This window comes from Panthera tigris, chromosome A2 (genome assembly GCF_018350195.1).
Source record: "Panthera tigris isolate Pti1 chromosome A2, P.tigris_Pti1_mat1.1, whole genome shotgun sequence".
Classification (NCBI taxonomy): domain Eukaryota; kingdom Metazoa; phylum Chordata; class Mammalia; order Carnivora; family Felidae; genus Panthera; species Panthera tigris.
This window is the reverse complement of record NC_056661.1, coordinates 7,040,201-7,064,596: the sequence shown is the minus strand read 5'-3', so window position 1 is coordinate 7,064,596 and position 24,396 is coordinate 7,040,201. Positions and strand designations below refer to the sequence as shown.

The 24,396-nt window shown below is 40.9% G+C and overlaps 2 protein-coding genes and 1 pseudogene across 2 annotated transcripts; all 3 read left to right on the top strand.

The window, feature by feature from the left end:
• The first annotated feature begins 115 nt into the window (after positions 1-115).
• On the top strand, positions 116-693 carry LOC122234181 (annotated as a pseudogene).
• Positions 694-13,454: 12,761 nt separating this feature from the next.
• LOC122236565 (olfactory receptor 18-like) lies at positions 13,455-14,350 on the top strand. The gene has a single exon (XM_042978105.1). It carries the CDS (start codon positions 13,520-13,522, stop codon positions 14,348-14,350), a length of 831 nt encoding a protein of 276 aa, XP_042834039.1. The 5' UTR covers positions 13,455-13,519.
• A 7,845-nt stretch (positions 14,351-22,195) lies between these two features.
• Positions 22,196-23,188, top strand: LOC102965479 (olfactory receptor 7E24-like). The gene has a single exon (XM_007079385.2). It carries the CDS (start codon positions 22,196-22,198, stop codon positions 23,186-23,188), a length of 993 nt encoding a protein of 330 aa, XP_007079447.2.
• The last annotated feature ends 1,208 nt before the right edge of the window (positions 23,189-24,396 follow it).

Sequence of the window (24,396 nt, the reverse complement as noted above, 5' to 3'; positions counted from 1 at the left end):
AGAATTTACTATTTTTATCCTTTACTATTTTATCCTTTTTGGATTTACTATTTTATCCTTTTGAATTTACTATTTTACCCTTTTTGGATGTATGGATGGTATGTTTCTGACTGCAATGGCATATGACCGATTGTGGCCATCTGTCATCCTCTACACTACTCAGTCATCATGAACCCACATCTCTGTGGCTTCTTAGTTTTGGTGTCCTTTTGTGTTAGCCTTTTGGACTCCCAGTTGCACAATTTAGTCGTGTTGCAACTTTCCTGTTTCAAGGATGTGGAAATTTCTCATTTCTTCTGTGACCCTTCTCAACTCCTCAACCTTGCCTGCTCTGACACTTTCACCAATAACATAGTCATGTATTTTGTTGGTGTCATCTCTGGCTTTCTCCCTATCTCAGGGATCTTTTTATCTTGCTATAAAATTGTTTCTTCCATTCTGAGAATCCCATCAACAGGTGGGAAGTACAAAGCCTTCTCCACCTGTGGCTCTCACCTGTCAGTTGTTTGCTTATTTTATGGAACGGCTATTGGAGTATACCTTGGATCAGCACTGTTGCCTTCTCCCAGGAAGGATATGGTGGCCTCAGTTGTGTACACCGTAGTCACCCCCATGCTGAACCCCTTCATTTACAGCTTGAGGAACAGGGACATCAAGAGTGCCCTATGGAGGTCACTCAGAAGAATAGGTTAATCTCAGTATGTGTGCATTCCTTTTTGAAGTGTGTGTTGAAAAAATCAGCCAAACCAAACATGTAGATCAGCAAATACTGCTTTCTGGGCCCCATTATTTTTTCCGTCTCATGGTTTTCATTCCTCTTCATGTTTCATACGTGAATACTATTTTTTAAAATTTGTTTTTAATTGGATTGGAGGAGTATTCTGGGACACTTTGTACATCATAATGAATGCATGAGAAGTTCTCCTCAATGACCCTGGTATCCAGGGTGCATTCTTCCTTTTATATACTTAAAATTTATATCCTTTCCCATGGTTTCTGTTTATTTTCCATACAAATTTTGCATCTGTCAAAGCTATTTATCCGGGTAATGTCTAAATATGCCATTACTGGTCCTCAATCTTGGATTTTTTTTTTAAGTTTATTTATTTTGACAGAGAGAGAGAACACGAGCACACCAGTGGAGGAGGAACAGACAGAGGGAGATAGAATCCCAAGCAGCCTCTGCACTGTCAGTGCGGAGCCCAATGTGGGGTCAAACTCATGAATGGTGAGATCATGACCTGAGCTGGAGGTGGACACTTAACCGACTGAGCCCCCCAGGCACCCCCTAATCATGGATTTTATAGAATACGCTGAGAAGTTTTATAACTAATGATGACTGAGTCTCATCACCAGAGATTCTGATTTAGTTGGACAGGTGTGTGTCTAGGTATGAGGATTTTTTGAAAAGCACCCAAGATGGTTTAGTTGTGAGTTGCTAAAGAGATCAAGCTCAAAAGTCTAAGTTATAAAAAACGTACTGTAGCTCGTAGCAATGGGTTTCTTCAAATATATTGTCCTTCAACACTATAAGCTTTTCCTTTGTGCTGGTTGTTAACTCTTTCTGCTCCAAACTCATCCTTCTATACTTATCTTGTAATGCTAGAGTGGGTCTCTTGAAATCCCTGCTTTGTTTTCCATATATATATATTTTTTTTTCTTCCTCCAAAATTTTACTTAAATTCCAGTTAGTTAATATATAGTGCAATATTAGTTTCAGGTGTAGAATTCGGTGATTCATCACAACAAGTGCCCTCCTTAGTACCCATCATCCATCTAGCCCATCCCCCCACCCACCTCCCCTCCAGCAACCCTCAGTCTGTTCTCTACAGTTAAGAGTTGTTGCATAATTTGGGGGCGCCTGGGTGACTCGGTTGAGTGCTCAACTTCGGCTCAGGTCATGATCTCACAGTTCATGAGTTCAAGCCCTGCATTGGGCTCTATGCTGACAGCTCTGTCTGGAGACTGCTTTGGATTCTGTGTATCCTTCTCTCTCTCCCCATCTCCCCACTCATGCTCTGTCTCTATCTCTCTCAAAAATAAAGAAACATTAAAAAAATGAAAAACGCGTTGTTACATATTTTTAATAATGGTCAGCAAATTATATTACACTCTAAAATTAAGTAAAGTTCACTCCTACCTCTAAAAACCCTAAGCCCTTGGTATTTATTGGCTTCCATCTGTCACCACATTTTCCCATCTTTTGCTTTCTCCTGAAGTAGCTATTTACTCAACTACCTACACTTAATTCTCTTTATTAAAATAATCCATTGATTTTTTTTTCTTGCCTGAACCCTGAAAGTTAAATTATAACATGAGGAGAAAGGTGTGTAATAAGTTGTGTGCAGTTGGAATATTGCATAATGAGCTCATAAAATAAAGGTGGTTTTAAATATAGGTTTAGGAATGTACAACCGAGATCTAAGTCTGGGAATCCTATTTCCAGTAGATGAGTGGCTCTAATGGTGTCTGAGGATTATAAAGTCACAAATTTCATCATAAATAAATTGTACTTTGTCCTCCTTTTTAAAAAATCCTCAGCAGCAAAGGTTTATGTTGTCAGCAAAGGTGAGCTCTTTTCTTTGTCTGGTAACAAACAGCCTGTTTAGGACTTCACTTTGTTGCCTTCCCGTCTTGTCTTCTGTCATTGATAAATCAGTCTTTGGGCTCCATTTGGTATCCATCTTTCCTTAGAAATGTCATACGTAGTTTATTGGTAGTAATCTTGGTTCTCTGAAAACCTGTCCAAAAGTTACTTTAATTTACCCTTTTACCTCTATGGTAAATCATCTATCAACTACATGGATAAGGAACTTGATATTGGCGAAAGGCATGAAATTGACAGATGATGAAGCCAAAACAGTTAGCGGGAAGTTACCATCCAAGAAAAATTACCACATTACTATATTTGCCTATCCATTTATGCAGACCTAAGTGATGGCCAAAGAAACTTGGTAAGGGGGAAAGTGATGCCGCTTTTTTTGTCAGATGGTAGACTGTACCCAGTGGCAGCACTTTGGTTTTGTTTGTTTGTTTTTAGGTTTAGATTTAGAAGAGTGCTGAGCATGGGAAAAGACTGGAAGATTCATACAGCCATGTAAATGTGGTGTGACAACACTTGATCAGAATAGGAAACTCAGAAGGAGACTGGGTGGTTCAGTCAGCTGAGTGTCTGACTTCGGCTCAGGTCAAGATCTTGTTCATGAGTTTGAGCCCTGCATCAGGCTCTGTGCTGACAGCCTGGAGCCTGGGGCCTGCTTTGGATTCTGTATCTCCCTCTCTCTCTGCCCCTTCCCCTCCCACGCTCACACTCTGTATCTCTCTCAAAAATAAATAAACATCAAAAAGAAAAACACCCCAAAACCCAAAAAAGAATAGGAAACACAGATAATAGAAAAAAATGTGGGATAGGAAAATACTCCATGGCCTGGTATTGGCTCAAAAATTTGCAAATTAGTAAGTCAAAGTTCTTTTCTGAGCCTCAGAATCCTCAGCAGCAAATTAAGTGCAACAGTGTTTATCCTCTGAGGCCATGCAATAATTATATATAATTTTGCCATGGACCAGTCAGATGGTGTATGGTAATTCTTATTATAACATTAAGGAAGTTAATTTAAATAAACATTCCAGAAATTTATAAGTAACTTGATGTTAAAAACAGTGTGACTTTGAGTATGATACAGAACACATTTCTATTTAATTTCTTATCTGTAGAGTTATGATAATAAGAGTATCTAAATGAGAGGCTGATTGAGAAGATATCATCAAATGTAATGATAGAACACAATTTAGGATATAGTAAGGGATCGATAGGGCAGATTGTTGTAGTATCTTGACAGGCCAGTGTATAGTTCCAACATATAGGCTTTGTAGGCCAAAATTTGACTTGTAACATCAGCTCTGGCTTCACCATCAGCTGACTCATTAGCTGAGTGCACTGGGATATATTTTTATAACTTTGATGGCCTCTGATCCTTCATTTTAAGTAATATTTAGCTGGAAGCACTCTAGGATTAAAAAGACTCTAGGATTAAAAAGGGGGGGGCACCTGGGTGGCTCAGTCGGTTAAGTGTCCGACTTCGGCTCAGGTCATGATCTCGCAGTCTATGAGTTCAAGCCCCACGTCGGGCTCTGTGCTGACAGCTCAGAGCCTGGAGCTTGCTTCGCATTCTGTGTCTCCCTTTCTCTCTGTTCCTCCCCAACTCATACATGTCTCTCTCTCTCTCTCAAAAATAAATAAACATTAACAAAATAATTTAAAGAAAAGTAAAAATAAAAAGACAATATGCTCATGGTAAGAACTCAATAAATATAGATATCATTATCATCATTATATCCTAAGGTTGATATATTTCTTTTTTCAACTCTATTGAGATATAATTGACATACAACATTGTGTAAGTTTAAAATGTACAGTGTATTGATTTGATACACTGATATATTGCAAAGTGATTTACAACCACAGAGTTAGTTAACAATTCCATATATCACATAAGTACCATTTCTTTTTTGTGGTGAGAACATTTAAGATCTACTCTCTCAGCAACTTTCAAGTATATGATATAGTACAGTCATCATGCTGTACATTAGATCCTCAGAATTTATTTATCTGATAGTTGAAAGTTTGTGCCCTTTGACCAACATATCCCTATTTTCCCTACCCTCTATCCCCTGGTAACCAGTTGTTTACTTTTTGTTTGTTTGAGTTTGGTTGTTTTAGATTCCACATATAAGAGAGAGTATGCAGTATTTGTCTTTCTCTGACTTATTTCACTTAGCATCATGTCCTCAAGGTCCATCTATGTTGCAAATGGCAGAATTTGCTTGTTTCTTTCTTTTTAAAAAATGTTTATTTATTTATTTTTGAGAGAGAAAGAGAGAGAGCAAGTGAGCAGGGAAGGGGCAGAGAAAGAGGAAGAGAGAGAGAGAATCCCAAGCAGGCTCCATGCTGTCATTGCAGAGCCCAACACAGGGCTTGAACACTCGAACCATGAGATCATGACCTGAGCCAAGATCAGGAGTTGGATACTTAACCCACTGAGCCGCCCAGGCACCCCAAATTTACTTCTTTCTTTTTGCTGACTAATATTCTCTTTTGTGTGTATGGATACATATTGCATCTTCTTTATCTGTTTGTCTGTTGAAAGACATTTAGATTATTTTTGTATTTTGGCTAATGTGAATAATGCTGCAATGAACATGGGAGCACAGATATCTCTTCGAGATTCTGTTTTAATTTCTTTTGAAAATATACCTGGAAGTGGGGTTGCTGGATCATATGCTGGTTCTATTTTCAATACTTTGAGACACCCACATACCATTTCCATCGTGTTTGTACTGATGAACATTCCCACAAAAGTGCACATGGGTTCCCTTTTCTCTACTTTTGCCAACATTTGTTATAGTGTCTTTGAAGACAATAATTTTAACAGGTCTGAGTTGATATCTCATTGTGGTTTCAATTTGCATTTCCCTAATGATGAGTGATGTCAAGCACTTTCATGCACCCATTGGTTATTTGTTAGTCTACTTTTAGAAAACAGCTTGCTTGGTTCCTCTGCCCATTTATAATTATTTATTATTATTATTATTATTAGTCCTTGAGTTGTGTGAGTTCTTTATATATTTTGGATATTAACTCTTTATCAGATATATGATTTCCAAATATGTCTTCTCATTTTCCCATTCCGTGGTTGCTTTTGCATTTGTTGTTTCTTTTGCTGTGCAGAAGCTTTTTACTTTGATGTAGTCCCACTTATTTATTTTTGCTTTTGTTGCTTGTGCTTTTGGTGTCCTGTTTAGGAAATTGCTGCCAGACCAATGTGAAGGAGTTTTTTCCCCTATGTTTTCTTCTAGGAGTTTTATGTTTTCAGGTCCTCTGTTTAAATCTTTAACCCATTTCAAGTTCGTTTTTGTGAGTAGTGTAAGATAAGGGTCCAATTTTATTCCTCTGCAGGTAGTAATTTAGTTTTCCAAACTTTTTTTTTTTTTTTTTTGGAGACAGAGTGTGAGTTGAGTAGGGGCAGAGAGGGAGGCAGAGAGAATCCCAAGCAGACTCTATGCTTTCAGTGCAGATCCCAACACGGGGCTCCATCTTGCAAAACATGAGCTGAAATCAAGAGTGAATCAACTAAGCCACCCAGATGCCCCTTCCCAACACTATTTTTTGAAAAGAATATCCTTTCCCCCTTGAGTGTTCTTGGTTCTCTTGTTAAATATTAGTTGACTATATATGCAGGGGTTTATTTCTGGGCTGTTGAGTCTGTACTATTGGTTTCTGTGTCTATTTTTATGCCATTACCATACCTGCTTGTGGTTGATATTGGTAGTGCTTACACTTCTTCCTTGTTTCTAGCTGCGTCTATATGTGCAAGCTTTGCCATTCTCTGGGTGGGGTATACCAGAAGCAGGTCTTTTGTGCAGAGCCCTGAACCTCTGGGCAAACTGGTCACTCACCCTACTCTCCCTTTCCTTTTGAGAGGAGCTCTTCTGGCTGATGGATACCCTCTTGGTGCTGAGCAGTGCCAGCTGAGGGATGGAATGATGCAGGCAAAATGAAGCTATTCTTTCTTCCCTTTTGTGTAGTTATTCTTGTGTTAACCTTATTCTCAGGTTATTCCCTTTTGTGTGGTTAGTCACTGTTTGCTGAAGTTTCTTAAGTAGACTCCTGAGCTCTCCCAGAGGTGTTTTTGCTCATGGATGGTTAATTATTGATCTCTCGGGTGGGTGTGGCAGAGGCCAGGGTTGGTCACCATCTTGGATTAATTGATTTTTCTTTGCATCAGTTAATGATAAACCATTCTCTGAGTTACTCATCCAGAGTCCTCTGAACCAGGAGAACCACATGATAGGCTGTGGCAGGTTGTGAGGGACCAATATTTTCACACAATTTATTTTGTCACCCAGAAAAAAACCAACAGGCCATTTATTTAAAAAAATTTTTTTTACATTTACTTATTTTTGAGAGACAGAGAGAGAGCATAAGTGGGGAAGGGGCAGAGAGAGAAGGAGACACAGAATCTGAAGCAGGCTCCAGTCTCTGAGCTGTCAGCACAGAGCCTGACGCGCGGCTTGAACTCACCAACTTCGAGGTCATGACCTGAGCTGAAGTCGGGCGCTTAACCGACTGAGCCACCCAGGTGCCCCTCAACAGGCCATTTATTTAAATATTAGTATTTGTGAACACAAAGTAATGTAAAGAAAATACATTCGAGGGCAAATGAATTCTTCTCAATGTGCAGAAATGAGAAACTACCGGGGGCATTTGTTAAATTTGTGCACAGAAAGGCTCAGCTTGGTGTGATGTCAATGGAGGGACCCTGGTGGTAGAAGAGAAACTATATTAGCTTCATGTCCTGAAGCAACATGGTGGGGTCTGCAGAAATACCAAATCAGTGGCCATTTCTACTCACATGTCAGATCTTTTGCAGAGGAATTTTGTTGAGAGTCTTTTGGTGTTATGGATTGTGGGCTGTGTTGGGAAGCAGAGAGACATCTTCAGAGTCTTGTGGTATTTAAGACCAATGTCCTGAAAAAGGGTGAGACCTGCATGGTGGGTAGATTGTCATATGTTCCCAAAGACCTCCACCTCCTGGATTTATACCAATGTGGAGACTTATCCCCTGAAGTGTGTCCTGGGCCTAGTGACTTGCTTCCAACCAACACAACATGGCAACACTGATGGGATGTCACTTCTGAGATTGGGGCACAAAAAGACTCTGGCTTTCAACTTCCTGTCTGTAGTTTCCTTGTCACCTGCCTGCTTATCCTGATGGAAGCCAGCTGCTATGTTGCTTCCCCATGAAAGACCCATGTGGCAGAGAACTGAAGAATACCTCTGGCCAACAGCCCACAGGGAGTCCATCCTTCCAACAGCTATGTGAGTGCGCTTGGAAACAGGTCTTCTCCCAGTCAAACTTTGAGGGGACTGTAACTCTAGCTGGCACACTCATTGCAGTCTTGTTAGATACTCTTGTTTATTTAAGAGAAGTAGCAAGTTATAAATAAACATATAAAAATTAATAGTACTTAATATGCCAACATACATCAAAGGAACAGAAAAATTAGAACTTGGGCTGTCATTTTAATAAGGGAACAAAAACCCCTAAAAACAGGAAAAAGGAAGTTCCTCTTAGGAACATAAATTTTAACTTAGAAGATGGAAATAGCCTCTGATTCTTGTTGTAGAAAACCAAATTCTCCCTAATTTACATGACTGACATAATCGATTTGTAGATGTCAAAGTCAAAAAGCCATACATTAAATTGAAAAAAAAAGAGTCTGTATTTTATATTAAGATCTTTGAAATTAGAAGTCAGAAGGATAGTGTACAGACAGATGAGCTTTCTCCAGAGAGGAAGACGGGCCTAGACCCTTGTAACTACAGTCACTTTTCTCATTTTATTCTTCTGTTATTAGGAAGTCCTCAGAGAGTGGGATAGCATGGACCAATTTTGCTAATTATGAGCTCTGTGCATTGAGCTCTCAAGGTCATACAGGAGTAAATAATTAGCCAGTGCCTCCAGCCTTTCTGGATGGCAATTCCGTTAGGATTCATACTGTGTCTTCTCCTCCAAGAGTCATCATCTGCAGAACAAGATTCATGCGTGAGGCTGTCTTCCTGCCAGTCCTGAGCACAAAACCTCAGCCATCATTACTTACCAGGCAGGAGGGGAGGATGGATCCAAACTCCTATGTCATGACCCGGCAGAGGTATAGCACAGACCAGTGAGTGTCCAGGAAGATGGTGGATGGAAGAGGGACTGTTGGGAACTGTTTCCTCCTCAGCAAGACAAGCTGGGGCTGGCCAGATGGGAGGACAGCCATATGCAAAGTTTCAGCTCAGAGGCCTATGAAGTTGATGGTCTTTTTCCTGTTGGGAATTTCAGAATCTCATTCAGAATTCTGCTCTCCTCCAACACCATTTCTAGCTTCCATATGCCACACTCACATGAGAGCAAGAAATGGATGTCTCCAAATTGTTCCCTCAGCACTCCAAAAGGATCATGAATGTGATGACGGTAATCATGATGGTGATGAGGAGAGTAGCCATTCTACAAAACTTTATTGAGAGTCTCCATGTGCCAGGCTCTGAACTTTGTGCTATACAGCTTTTTATTTTCATGTACATAATCCTTCCCAAAACACAGCTGTACAATTGAGGAAAAGAGCACAGCATTCTTATTTATTTTCACCAAGTCCTGGGGTCAAAAGGGGTGAAGTCAGGTTTGGATCTGAGTATCAAGACTCTATTCACAAGGCACAGGGTGTGGGCAATGTCTTTCCGTACAATTTAGTTTCATGTGGCTTGTGAGCCCTTGAAATGTGAGTGGTCCAAATTGACATGTTCTGCCCATACAAGATACCAGATTTTGAAGATGTTCAAAAAAGAATGTAAAATATCTCAATGTTGTTTATTGGTGAAATTATAATATTTTTTGACATAGTTGGTGAAGTAAAATATTCAAACAAACAAACAAACAAACGAAAACCAAGCATCATCTCAACCTGCCTTTCCTTTTTCCTTCTAGGTCACTCCAGGCAGAATGTCAGCAGGAAACAACTGAGCCTCATTCATTCCTCAGCACCTACACTGTGGTTAGCATAGTGTATGTGTATGTATATGTATTATGTATATTATATATACATATAATATATATAATATTGATTACCCTTTGTTAGTTCACAGGAACACATTGTAGTCAATATGGCTTCCACACACTAGAGGCTTTCCTAAGTTTTCTTTTCTTCCAGGGATGTCCTGTATGACAAATGAATGAGATTCAGTGGTTTCCTCCAAGCACTCTTCCAGAGTGACAAATCAAATTAACCAAACCCTGAGGAAGGGGCCATGGGAACCCCTGGTTTGTAGCCAAATCAGACAGAAATTGGCCAGAACATGACGGACATACTACTCTCAACTGGCATCTGAAGTGGGGTGGGAGCAGTCTTGTGACACTGAGCCCTTATCCTCTGGGATCTGACACTCCAGGCAGATAGTGTCAGAACTGAGTTAAACTGTAGGACATTCAGCTCTTGTAGAGAATTGCTTAGTGTGGGGGGAAAGTATTCTGTGTAAAATAATGGAGAATTGGAGGAGGTGAAAAGGTGCGTGGGTTTTTCCTATACAGTGCCAAAGACTTAATTCAACTTTAGTTTACTACTCATAGGGTCAGAGTGTTCATGCCCATTGTGGGACCTTTGAGGGCAAGGCAATAGTTTTAATGGTGAAGGTGAAGCATACATGTTTGTTCACTGTTCTTATGTTCAAGAACCTCCTCCCCAAGATTCTAGAGGGCACGTTGTTTAAATTTAATGGGATCCCAAGAAATGACTGTAACCTGAACCCCTGTATTGATTGCGAACATGAAGTTTGCCAACTGGTGCATTTCAGCAGATATTAAAGTTAATTCAGAACCTGTGTGAAGAGATGCAAAGCCAATCAGCACCTTTTTATTTTTTGTTCTATAAAGTATTTTAGTACATTTCAGATTTCTAATTGGATCAAATTGTATACCTGTTCTATTTTTTGTCTCCTTCCCCATATGCAAGTTTCTTTCTTTCTCTTCTTTTTTTTTCCTTTATTTTTAAACACTGTATATATTTCAAAGGAGGTCCTCTCCATCCTGCTCATATTTGTAAATTTCTTTCTCCAGAGAGCCTCAAGCCAGGATCTTCATGATGAGGGGCCTCTTCCATGATGATGATTGTTTTATAGGGTTTATATACCCCATGCCTAAGCCAGGTCTACACTAACCTCTTTACTGTGCTACAGGGATGCTATGGATGTTTCTCCCATTAACCCTGAGGGTCTGGATCTTTGTTGTGACAAAGGCATGGGCAACAGGAACAGCAGAGGTATTGAAAGGTCCCAGCTTGTTTTTAGGAATGCAGACCTCATATGACACACGATGGCTGCTTTTCTTCTCCTTCTCCTTCCTTCCCCTCCCCTCTCCCCTTCTTCCTTTATTTCCCTCCCTATGTCTCTCTTTCCCTCTCTATCTCTCCAATGACACTTCCATGTACAACCACCCAATGGACCTAGATCTTGCACAGGGTGTACTCTTTCCCTTGAGCACCCATAGAGGCCAATGCTGGTTTGAAACACACAACAGTCAGGGTAAGAGCCTTTCCTCAACCCTAATGTCAGTCACAGCTTCATTCTAAGACATGGATAGGTCTGCGCCAAGACACAAGACCCAGGGCCACATTAAGAAAAGACCCAATCCTGGGGCACCTGGGTGATTCAGTCGGTTGAGCGTCCATCTGACTTAGGCTCAGGTCATGATTTTGTGCTTGGTGAGTTCGAGCCCCACATCAGGTTCACTGCTGTCAGCCTGTCAGCACAGAGCATGCTTCAGATCCTCTGTCCCCCTCTCTCTACCCCTCCCCCACTTGTGCTAGCTCCCCTCGCAAAGATAAATGTTAAAAGAAAAAGACCCCATCCCATACTCTTGTGTCTAACAGCCAAGTGATTATTGACACTTCTAAATGAGGTCATTTGGATCTATAAGAAAGGATTGGAAGGGCTCAAGAAATGCATCACAGTGCAGCACAGTCCAGAGTGCATGCTTGCCATGAGGCAGCAGAGCCAGTGAGCAAGCCAGACCAAGAGAAGAAAGACCTCGTCTGGTGGTGGTCACTGCCTCATGCCCTAGTCACTGCATCAATAGGACACTGCAGAAATAGGATTGACTCCTATTCAAACTTTGGCTTGGATGTTGAGGCTGATAATGCCACACATACAAGAGGTTATAAAACGTTTTATTCTTCATAAAGATCTCCCTTTAGGGAAAGCATAGCAGGCTTTCTAAACTGGTCTGAAATGGCACAAGATGGTATATATATATATATATATATATATATATATATATATATATATATATACACACACAATGGAGTATTACTCGGCAATCAAAAAGAATGAAATCTTGCCATTTGCAACTACGTGGATGGAACTGGAGGGTATTATGCTAAATGAAATTAGTCAGTGAGAGAAAGACAAAAATCATATGACTTTACTCATATGAGGACTTTAAGAGACAAAACAGATGGACATAAGGGAAAGGAAACAAAAATAATCTAAAAACAGGAGGGGGACAAAACAGAAGAGGCTCATAAATATGGAGAACAAACTGAGGGTTACTGGAGGGGTTGTGGGAGGGGGGATGGGTCAGAGGCACTAAGGAATCTACTCCTGAAATCACTGTTGCACTATATGCTAATTTGGATGTAAATTTAAAAAAAATGAAATGGCACAAAAGTTCAAGGAAAGTGATTGGCTTGGATTTTGTATTGTGGCTATGGTGTGAGTTCAGAGAGAGAGAGTTCCTGCATATGTGCTTGTGAGGTTTGAATGTTTCACTGTCTCTAAAGGAGGGAGCACCCAGGCTGCCTGGCTTGCTTCTTTTGTTGTTTGTTTTTTGAGATAAATTGACATATAACATATTAGGGTCAAGTATACAACATAATGATTCAAAATTTATACATATTACAAAAGGATCACTACGGTCTAGTTAGCTTCCATCACATACATAGTTCCAATTTTTTTTGAGAGAGAGAGAGAGAAAGAGAGAGCAGGCAGGCAAGGGAGGGTCAGAGGGAGAGAAAGGATCTTAAGCAGGCTCTATACTCAATGCAGAGCTGGATGCAGAGCTTGATCCCATGACTCTGGGATCATGACCTGAGCCGAAATTAAGGGTTGGGTGCTCAGCCGACTGTGCCACTCAGGTGCCCTGCAAATTTTTTTTTCTTGTAATGAGAACTTTTAAGATCTACTCTTAACCGCTTTCAAATATGAAACACGGTATTATTAACTATAGTTAACATGCTGTACATCAACTCACTTATAACTGGAGGACCCGGGTTTTTTTTTACCAGCTAGCTCAGGTGTTGGGCAGATGGGGTAAAGAGAGCCTTAACCACCATTTGCAGTCAAATATCACCACAATATATGGAGTCAGACACTTTATTACATAGTTCTTTAGGGTGTTTGTAATTTCTCTGCATTTAGATGAAATAACGTACTTTTGACTGCTAATTAGTGCCCTTAGATTAGAACAATCTTTTAAGGGAGAATGACATTTCTTATTCCTTTTGTTTCCTTTAGGAGGGTACTGATATGTTAGTGTGTTTATGGAATTTTAAATCTGTAAGTATCCTTGGCATCTCTAATTTCTTTAGCTCCATCTTTCCAAAGTGGGTGCACATAGAAACAGGTGAATGGAGCAAAGGACAATGAGAAAAGAGTTGTAGGAAGAATATGTTGTCACAACTGAGAAGTGTTGCTAAATTTCCCTCAAGTGTGAATACTTTATTTGTGAATTGCATGCATCCAAAGTATAGCCACACTGATGGATTCCTGTATACTTGTTTCTGTTATGTAAACTGTCCTTTATTTTCCAAAAGCTGTCTCTGCTCTGTGGAACCAGATAATCTAACAGATGTGTTGGAGTTCCTCCTCCTGGGGTTCTCAGATGATCCAGAACGGCAGCCTCTAACCTTCAGCCTGTTCCTGTCCATGTATGTGGTCACCATGCTAGGGAATCTGCTCATCATCCTGGCTGTCAGCTCTGACTCCCACCTCCACACTCCCATGTACGTCTTCCTTTCCATCCTGTCCGTGGCTGACATCGGTTTCACATCTACCACAGTCCCAAAGGTGATTTTGGACATTCAGACTCATAACCGAGTGACCTCCCATGCGGGCTGCCTGATTCAGTTGTCTTTTTTTTATCTTTTTGGCTGTTTGGACAGTGTACTCTTAACCGTGATGGCCTATGATCGGTTTGTAGCTATTTGCTATCCTCTGTACTACCCAGTCATCATGAACCCCCGCCTCTGTCGCCTGCTGATTCTGGTGTCTTTTTTGATCAGCCTTCTGGACTCTCAGCTGCAATGCCTCATTGTGTCACAACTTACCTTCTGCACAAACGTGGAAATTCCCCATTTCTTCTGTGACCCTCCTCAACTCCTCAAGCTTTCCTGTAATGATACTTCCACCAATAAAATATTCATGTATTTTATTGGTGGCATCTTTGGTGGTATTCCAGTCTCAGGGATCCTTTTCTCTTATACACGAATTCTTTCCTCCGTTCTGAGAGTCCCGTCAACAGGTGGGAAGTACAAAGCCTTCTCCACCTGTGGCTCTCACCTGTCGGTTGTTTGCTTATATTATGGAACAGGTCTTGGGGTGTACCTGGGATCGACTGTCTCACATTCTCCCAGGAAGGATGCAGTGGCCTCCGTGATGTATGCTGTGGTTGCTCCCATGCTGAATCCCTTCATTTACAGCCTCAGGAACAGGGACATCAAGAGGGCCTTGCAGAGGCTCCTTAACAGAACAGCCTAGTCTTAATACTTGGGCTTTTTTGTGTGTGTGTGCCTATTGATCAGAAATGATTGCCAAACCAAACATATGGAATTGGCAAGCATGTCTCTTTGGCCACATTTTTTGTAGGTCGTGGTCCATTCCTCTTGATTTGTCATTTCTAAATATTGCTTATCTTGGCACCCTTTTGATGGAATTATGGGAGTATTCCAGGATGCTATGCATCCCAATATCACTGCACAATTGAATCTCTTTATACCTATGGAATCTTCTGATTGGTCACCTATGACCTGAGCTTCCTGTAGAAATTCACAACTCCATTTTCAAATAGATACACAATTCTCAGCCATTTTCACCATAATGTCTATTATCCATAAAAGTTTGGCTTTGGTCAAATCTGTTTATCCAGGTTGTGTGAGAGAATGTATGTCACTGGTCCATAATCTTGGCTTCCTTTTGGAATATCTGATAAGCCTTTTAAAATCCTCATACTATGGAGTGCCTGGTAGACTCAATCAGAAGAGTGAGCAACTCTTGATCTTGAGGTTGTAAGTTCGAGCCTCACATTGGGTGTAGAGGTTACCTAAAACTAAAATCTTGGGGCCCCTAGGTGGCTCAGTCCACTGAGTCCAACTCGTGATTTTGGCTCAGGTAGCGTTCTTAGGTTTCATGAGATTGAGCCCTGCACTGGGCTCTATGCTGACAGAAAGGAGCCTGCCTGGGATTCTCTCTCTCTCTCTCTCTCTCTCTCTCTCTCTCTCTCTCTCAAAAATAAATAAATAAAGTGTAAAAAATCTTTAAAAATATCCTCATGCCTGAGTCCCACCATTATAGATTAAGATTCAATTGGACTGGAGAGTGAAAAGAATGTGAACAGTTTTTTTTCTTTTTCTTTTTTAACAGCTCCTCAGGTGGGGCTAACGTGCAGCTAATTTGGAGGCCTATGGGATTTTGTCAGACCTTTCATTCAAAGATGATTTACATGTGTTGGGTCCTTCGCTGTACATGGCCAGATCCTGGACATTTCCAAGTGATCAGAGCTTGTAAAGGAGGAGATATGAGCTTTCCATAGCTCATATCCAATAGAGGAGATACGAGTTTTCCATAGCCATAACCAATATGTTTTCCTTCATATGCCTGGTAATATTTTTTTACATGTCTTCTTCCTCCATACTCTACAGCTGGCTAACTGTGCTGAATAGCTGAATATTATGCTCTTGTTCTCTGCTCCAGACTTACCCTTCTCTACGTTAAGTTGTGATGCTGTGGTAGGGGCTAGGGACCTTTCAACCACTGCTCTAATTTTCCATCTGTCTTTTCTTTACGTTCTTCCAATAATGGTGATCAATGTCACATGCACTAATCCCCAACCTTTTCCCCATACTTCCTAGCCCATGCTGTTATCACTACATCCTGCGGCTACTGCTCTGTTGCCATGTTTTTCCTTTTGTGTCTTTCACTTTTCAATAAGTATTTAATCATAACTACATTAAATTACCTTCATTACAATAACTAGTGCAGGTTTTTTCTTGATTGAACTCTGGTAAATCGTAATGTGGGGAATAAAGCTACATTTTGAGATGCGATGGGAAGAATGCAAGTGGGTGAGGATGAAAAGGTGAGTGTAGTGATGTGTCTTGGTCAAGGGTATACAACTGAGGTTTCAAGTAGTGGTGATATTTCCAGTGGGTTTGATTGTGCCTGTAGGTTGTAAATCACCTAAGTCTTTGTGGATAAATGTAACTGTATCTTCATTGTCATTACTCAAGGATAGCAAAGGACCGTGTCCTCAGCAAAAGGCAGATCTTCCCTTTCACTAGTAACCACCTTATTAGGATTCCATCTTGTCACCATGCTTCCTTCTCTTCTATCATGACCACTTCTATCATGACGGGTTCTTCTCTCTTCTGCTACACTCCTGGGAACCCGTGTTCGTATCAATCTTTCCTTTACAGGTGGTACATACAGATAGTTTCTGAGGTAGAAATTTGGGGGCTTTCTGAAAAGCCTTCTGATAATTGCTTTCATTTGCTCTGCCTCTACACTAAGCCAATGGCCTACCAGCTTCACTGGCAATGAACCTAGCATTGGATTAGCTCTTCCTGCTACAAAGTGACTACAGTTTAATACTAAATTTTCCTCTTGTTCAAGCATTATAAAACATCTCAGTATGCATACTTCCTTCTCCAACCCTTCTCTATATTCCTGTCATTTGGTCCTTTGCACACTCTAAAATTTTCCTCTGCCATTTATGCACACACAAACATGATTAGCACACTTCCTTTCATATCCAATTAATTTGGTAATTATTGAGGTTTTCTTTGTATCAGTAAATGAGAAATCAATCTCTGAGCTCATCTTCCAGTCAAGCCTTGAGAGGACTACATCCCTGGCCCACATTTTGAATGTAGAGATCTCTGAGAGCTCCTGAAGTATTTAAGCAAACTATCAAGTCACCGGATAAATATGTAAAGATAAACAGTTGTCTAATATAACAATGTATATGGCTAGATGGTAAATTTAGAACCTGGACAGTCATGCAAAACATCAAAACCCAGACATCTCCAGTGTATAAAATTCCAAACCCCAAACCAGGTCTATAGAAAGAAAAATAGAAAGTTCTCCTTAGAGACATAAATTTTCAGAGAAAATAGAAATACTATCAGATTCTTGGTAGGAGAAATAGAAGTAGTAGATTAGAAGACCTAATTCTCTCTAAATTATGATTAAGTCAATGGCTTCACAGATACAAAAGTCATAAGGTGCTTTCTCTAGTTGGAAAAAAAATGTGTCTGAATTTTATGGTTAAGTATGTAACTTGGAAGTCAGAAGTGAGGAGTAGAGGTCAGCTTCTTCCTGAGAAGAGGAAGGGTCTTGACACCCCGTCCCCAACCCCCTGCAACCTCGGTACGTTCACTTTTTTCCTTTTCCTCTTCCATTAGTAATAGAATGTCCTTAGAGATTGGGAGAACATGGACCAATTTGGCTAATTATGTGCCATGTGCTTTGAGCCCTCAAGGTCAAACAGCTGTAAACAATCAGCCCGTGCTTTCCAGCCCTTTAGTGGCCAGTTCCCGTTAAGTGGGCTCCATACATGTCTCTCCTCCTCCCAGAGTTGTCTGCTCCAGGAGACCCATAGCTGCATCTGTGTTCCTGCCAGTCCTGGAAACAAAGCCTCTGTCCTCATCCAGTTCCAGGTAGGGGAGTGGCAGTGGGATCTGCGTTCCTCAGACCTGCTCCAGCAGAGACACAGCACAGTCCAGGAGTAGTAAGTGCAGTGGGAGAGACTGAAGGCAGAAGGGACTGGAAGAGCATTGTTTCCTCCTCATCAAGACAACTAGAGCGGTTGGAATAGCCAGACATGAGGGGACCAAAATGGAAAGATTCAACTCACAGCCCTATAAAGACTTAATGTGATTGGTTTTGGTGCGGATCCAAGAACTCTTATTTAGATTTCTATTTTTGCCCCCATGTTATTTCTGTGTCCCGTGGGCATCTTCCCCATCAGAGCAGGAAATTGGTCCTTCTTAACTGCCCACAAGTCCTGCAAATGATCACGAAGGTGATGATGACGGTGATGATGACAATGATGACAGTAACCAGAATGTTACAAACTTTTACCTTGGGACTCCGAGTTTCAGGCACTGAGTTAAGTTTTCTATGTAGCTTGCTACCTTTTATCTGCATTACCATCCCCAACAGACAACAACATGCATTATCATCATTTCAGAGATAAGGAGAGGAGCACAGCATTCTCTTTCACTTCCTGATTTTATTTATTTTTTGTGTCCAACCGACTTTTATTTTTAAGGCTTAATTTAAATTCCAGTTAGTGATCATAGTTAACATAATATTCATTTTAGGTGTACTGTATAATGATTCCACAATTTCATATGTTACCTAATGCTCATCGTGACAAGTGCTCTCCTTAATGCCCATGACCCATTTCACTCATCCCCCCAACCACCTCCCTTCTAGTTTTTTCTCTATAGTTAAGAGTCTGTTTCTTGGCTTGCCTCTGTCTCTTTTCTGCCCCTTTCCTTGTTTGTTTTGTTTCTTAAATTCCACATAGGAGTGAAAGCATATTATATTTGTCTTTCTCTCACTGACTTATGTCTACTTAGCATAATGCTCTAGCTCCATCCATGTTGTTGCAAATGGCAAGATTTCATTCTTTTTTATGGCTGAGAAATACACACACACACACACACACACACACACACAAACATATATGTAATATCTATCTCACGACTTTTTTATCCATTCATCAATTGATGGACACTTGGGCTGTTTCTATAACTATTATTGTAGATAATAATGCCATAGCTATCAGAGTGCATGTATCCCTCTGAATTAGTATTTTTATTTTCTTTGGGTAAATATCTAGTAATGCAGTTGCTGGATCATAGGGTAGTTCTATATTTAATTTTTTGAGGGATCTCCATACTATTCTCCAGAGTGGCTACACCAGCAGTGAAGAGTGTTCCCTTTTCTCCACATCCTTCCCAACACCTGGTGTTTCCTGTGTTGCTAATTTTAGCCATTCTGACAGGTGTTGAATGGTATCTCATGGTGGTTTTGATTTGTATTTCCCTGATGATGAGTGATGTTGAGCATCTTCTCACATGTCTGTATGTCTTTTTTGGAAAGATTGTTTCTTTGCTATGCATAAAGTTTTTAAGTTTTACCAGGTCCTGGAATAGATAGGGATGAAGTCATGTTTAGATGCAGACAGTGAGACTCTGTTCACAGGACACCTAGACTGTATTCACTCCTGCTTATCCAACCTGCCTGTCTTTTTCCCGTTACTCCAGGAAGAGACTCCTGCTCTCTGTGCTCTTTCCTTTGGGGGTTCATGGTTGAAGACACCAGAGAGCAGTGGTGTCACCAGCTGCATCAACTATAGAAAAGATAGTTGAGATGAAGGTAGAGATCATATAAACAGTCCGCTCATGGGGCACCTGGATGTCTCGGTCAGCGAAGCGTCAGACTCTGGCTCAGGTCATGATCTCAGGACTCATGAGTTTGAGTCCCACATTGGGCTCTGGGCTAACAGCTCAGAGCCTGGAGTCTGCTTCGAATTCTGTGTCTCCGTCTCTATATTTTTTCCCCACTCGCACTCTGTCTTCCGCTCTGAAAAATACATAAACATTAAAAAAAAAAAAAAAGAACTCATGACTGTTCAGAGAAGCTCTCTCTTGCCCCTTCTCCTGGATTTTGCTTCACACTCCACTTTCTCTTCCATTTTTGTAATTTCGGCCCTCTTGATCTCTAAGGGGATAGAGTCAGTATGTTAGATCCCATTCTTAAGAAATAAAGAGTTCAGGGGTGCCTGAGTGGCTAAGTCGGTTGAGCGTCTGACTCTTGATTTTCGCTCAGGTCATGATCCCAGAATAGTGGGATTGAGCCCCACATTGGGCTCAACACTGGGCATGCAGCCTGCTTTGGATTTTCTCTCTCCCTTTTTCTGTCCCTCTCCCCTGCATGCTTCTCTCTCTCTCTCCAAAAAACAAACAAACAAACAACAACAACAACAACAAAACAGAAAGAAACAGTTCAAAGGTATATCTTAGCGATTTTGGAAACGACCTCTGGACTTCTCCTTAAATGCTCTGAAGTTCATGGAAACAGGGACCCACCATTGAATTTTGAACCTTATCTGCTCTACTTTTTTATCTGTATGGGACTGGGCAAGCTCTTGATATCTTTGATCTGGTTTATACAACTGCACTGAGTAAGAATTAACATGAGCACTGTACGTGTGACTAATTATGTGATGAATGCATATAGTAAGGGCAAGGTAAATTTTAGGTATTATTAACATTGTTTTTACTGTCGTTCTCAAGGCTAAGCACCATCTATCCAACTAAATATCCTGTGATTGGAAGTTTTGGGTTTCCTGAGATCCCGAGAGAACATTTTTGTTGTTGTTGTTGTTCTTATGCAGGTAGGTACTGAGTGTTTGGAGGGAAACGACTGAATCACATTCATTTCTGATTTCCCAGAGTCTATACTTTGCTTGGCACAGAGTGGTGACAAGGGCAACAGTGATCGCTGTTCAATATTGAATAGACCCTACATTGGTTCTCAGAAACAGAGCATAGACAATATGCCTTCAATGCTCTCTCTGCGTGCTTCTCTTCCTTCCAGTACAAACCTCTGTTAGGTGCCACATGGGTACTGTTCTCCCCATTTCTAGGTGATACCTAGAGGGATACCAGCACGGAGAGGTTGAGAGCTTGCAAATACTCCAGATTTAGTATGTGACAGATGTGAGACTCAAAGTCCTGATTCCCATCCCAAGACTCGGTGCACTCCACCAGTGTGGAATGATTTCTTCAATTTCACACATGCTTTTGTCCCAGATGAGAAAACAGAAAGAGGATGACCAATTCCTTCTCTTGAGATTTTGTGACTTCATCTGTGAATTAGGGAAATGGGTGAATTAGGGTTTACGGGGGCCTTTACTATATGAATATTATAGATCATAGGATTTTTTTATGAGGAGTAATGCATTTGGCAGCCTATTTTGGAGATCTGTGATTTGGAAATATTATTCCCTAGACAAAAATAGAATTTTCATGTGGATCTACTATGAAAGAGCATGGCAACACAGACTTCAGGCATCTTTCCAGTTCTATACCTTGACAATAAAAGCATGAAGCTGCTTTTGTCTACCTTTTCTATTAGGAAAATAAATATAGGTAATTAATAGTACAATTGTACATGTATTGATTTTTACAATTCTTCACCTTTCTGCTTATATGGTACAGAAATTCTTGTATAATATGGAAGTGTGCAGAATTTTATTAGGAATATTATAATAAGAAATGGAAAAATAAAATAAAGTCATCCATCAGGTAATACTATGCATCTTTTGAAGTGCTTGAAATAGATGTGTGTACTTCACAGAGACACTTAAAGCACATTATTGTGGTGAGAATGAAGAAAGCAATGTGAGCATTATTATAGTATTAAGTAAGGTTTCTTTTAAACTTTATTTGTTTTTGAGCTTTATTTGTTTTTGAGAGAGAGAGATAGAGCACAGGTCAGGGAGGGGCTGAGAGAGAGGGAGACACAAAATCTGAAGCAGGCTCCAGGCTCTGAGCTGTCAGCACAGAGCCTGATGCGGGGCTCGAACTCACAAACCACGAGATCATGACCTGAGCCGAAGTCAGACGCTCGATGGACTGAGCCACCCAGGCGCCCCAGTGTTAAGTAAGTTTTTAAGAAAACTGTTCATGAATTCATCAGTACTAATATTATGAACACATTGAAAGGAAAATATACTGCCACATTCGTGACAGTGTTTGCCTTTGGGCAGCTGAAGTGAAGAGGGCAATGGGATCATGCAGGGATAGCAAGAAAACTCAACTTTTCCTGGCCACAAATATGAGTTCCAAAGCAAGTATAACTAAATATTTCTCTTTTTAAAGTTTATTTATTTATTTTGAGAGAGAGAAAGAAAGTACAAGCAAGGGAGGGGCAGAGTGAGAGGGAGAGAGAGAAGCCCAAGCAGGCTCTATGCTGTCAGTACAGAGCCTGATGAGGGGCTTGAACCCACAAACCATGAGATCATAACCTGAGCTGAAATCATGAGTCAGATGCTTAACCAACTGAGCCACCCAGGCGCCCCTAAATATTTCTATGTTTATATATTTAGATGCTTCTCTAACATTCTTTGGTTCAATGTCTTCATGATGGGTATATGTAGAAACAGGTAAATTGCCAAGACACCAATAAGGAAAGAGTTCTAAGAAGAGTTTACAATGGAGAAATGTTGCTGAAGGTAACAGGAGGTAGGATCCTCAAGTGTGAATGCTTTACTTATGAATTGCTTGAATCTAAATATTCACACTTAGCTGGATGTCTCTACACTTGTTTTGTTTATTCAACTCTCTCTTCTTTTTCAAGAGGTGTCCCATCTTCATGGAACCACAGAATCTAACTGGTGTCTCAGAATTCTTCCTCATGGGACTCTCAGATGACCTGAAACTACAGCCCCTTCTCTTTGGGCTGTTCCTGTCCATGTACCTGGTCACTGTGCTGGGGAACCTGCTCATCATCCTGGCTGTCAGCTCTGACCCCCACCTCTACACACCCATGTACTTCTTCCTTTCCAACCTGTCCTTGGCTGACATTGGCTTCAGCACCACCACGATCCCCAAGATGCTGTTGAACATTCAAACACACAGTAGATCTATCACCTATGCAGACTGCCTAACTCAGGTATCCTTTTTTTTCCTATTTGGATGTTTGGACAATCTACTCCTGGCTGTGATGGCATATGACCAGTTTGTGGCCATTTGTCACCCACTGCACTACCCAGTCATCATGAACCCATGCCTCTGTGGCTTTTTGGTCCTCGTGTCACTTTTCAGCAGCCTTTTGGACTCTCAGATTCACTGTTTGATGGTGTCACAACTTACCTTCTGCACAAGTGTGGAAATTCGTCATTTCTTTTGTGATGCACCTCAACTTCTCCACCTCGCCTGTTCTGACACCTCCATCAATACCATACTAATGTATTTCATGGGTGCCATTTTTGGTGGCATTCCACTCTCAGGGATCCTTTGCTCTTATACTCGAATTGTTTCCTCCATTCTGAGAGTCCCATCAACAGGCGGGAAGTACAAAGCCTTTTCTACCTGTGGCTCTCACCTATCAGTTGTTTGCTTGTTTTACGGAACAGGTCTTGGGGTATACCTCAGTTCATCTGTCTCGCCCTCCCCTAGGAAGGGTGCAGTGGCGTCGGTGATGTACACTGTGGTCACCCCAATGCTGAACCCCTTCATCTACAGCCTGAGAAACAAGAATATCAAGAGAGCACTGTGGGGGATTATCAGCAGGACAGACTAATCTCAGCATGTGTCTTATCCTTTTCGGTTCATTGCACTGCAAAATGCAGCAAATCAAACATGCACAAGACATTCTGGATGTGCAGTCACACGGTATAGGTACCTATATGGATCTCTGGTTTTTGCTTACACAATTTTTCCTCTTAGCATAGCTCTAATGGAATTGGGAGATTATTTTGGGCTCCCCACTTAAATTATAACCTCTGCAGGATTATGTATATATCCATATATCCCTCTCACTTTCCTTTTGCATTACGCAGGACTCTTGGTCATGAGCAGTCTTGTTTCTATCAATGCAAAATAATCATAACTGTCTCTTGTTATTTATTGTTTCTATACTTTTCCTGAGATTCCTCTCCCCCGCCCCATCCACACACAAATTTGATGGGAGGTTCTAAACCCTACCTTAAGGACCAAGGTGTCTGATACATGTTGGCACCTTAATGCTCTTGGTCAGATTTTTGAGCGAGTAGGATGACTAATTTCTTTTTGAAATTGAAATGCGGGGCGCCTGGGTGGCTCAGTCGGTTAAGCTGCCCACTTCGGCTCAGGTCATGATCTCGCGGTCCGTGAGTTTGAGCCCCGCGTCAGGCTCTGTGCTGACAGCTCAGAGCCTGGAGCATGTTTCAGATTCTGTGTCTCCCTCTCTCTGACCCTCCCCTGTTCATGCTCTGTCTCTCCCTGTCTCAAAAATAAATAAAACGTTAAAAAAAAAAAGAAATTGAAATGGGACGCTATTAATATTGAGTTTGAGTCAACAGTTATCAAGTTTCCTGGGACTTCTCTAGGAACATTGGGATGTATGGTTCCCAAGGAATAGATGGGAGAGGAACTACCAGAACAGAGGTGATTCCCAATTTTCCTGATAATTCTCCTTCCCATTCCATCTAACTTCTCCCCAGTCCTATTACATAACCCGACGCAAAGGGGAAAATATTGTATACTTCCATTTACATAAGGTTCATAAAGTAGTTGAATCCATAGAGACAGAAAGTAGAATGGTGGGAGCTGGGGTCTGGAGGAGTGAGAGACAGGGAGGTAGTGTTTAGTAGGTTCAGAATTTCAGTCTGGGAAGATAGCAAAGTTCTAGAGTTGGATGGTGGTGATGACTGCACAACAGTGTGAATGTACTTCATGCCACTGTACTGAAAACTGCTTAAGATGGTAAATTTTATGTTCTTTTACCACAATTTAAAAAAAGATCTTGTG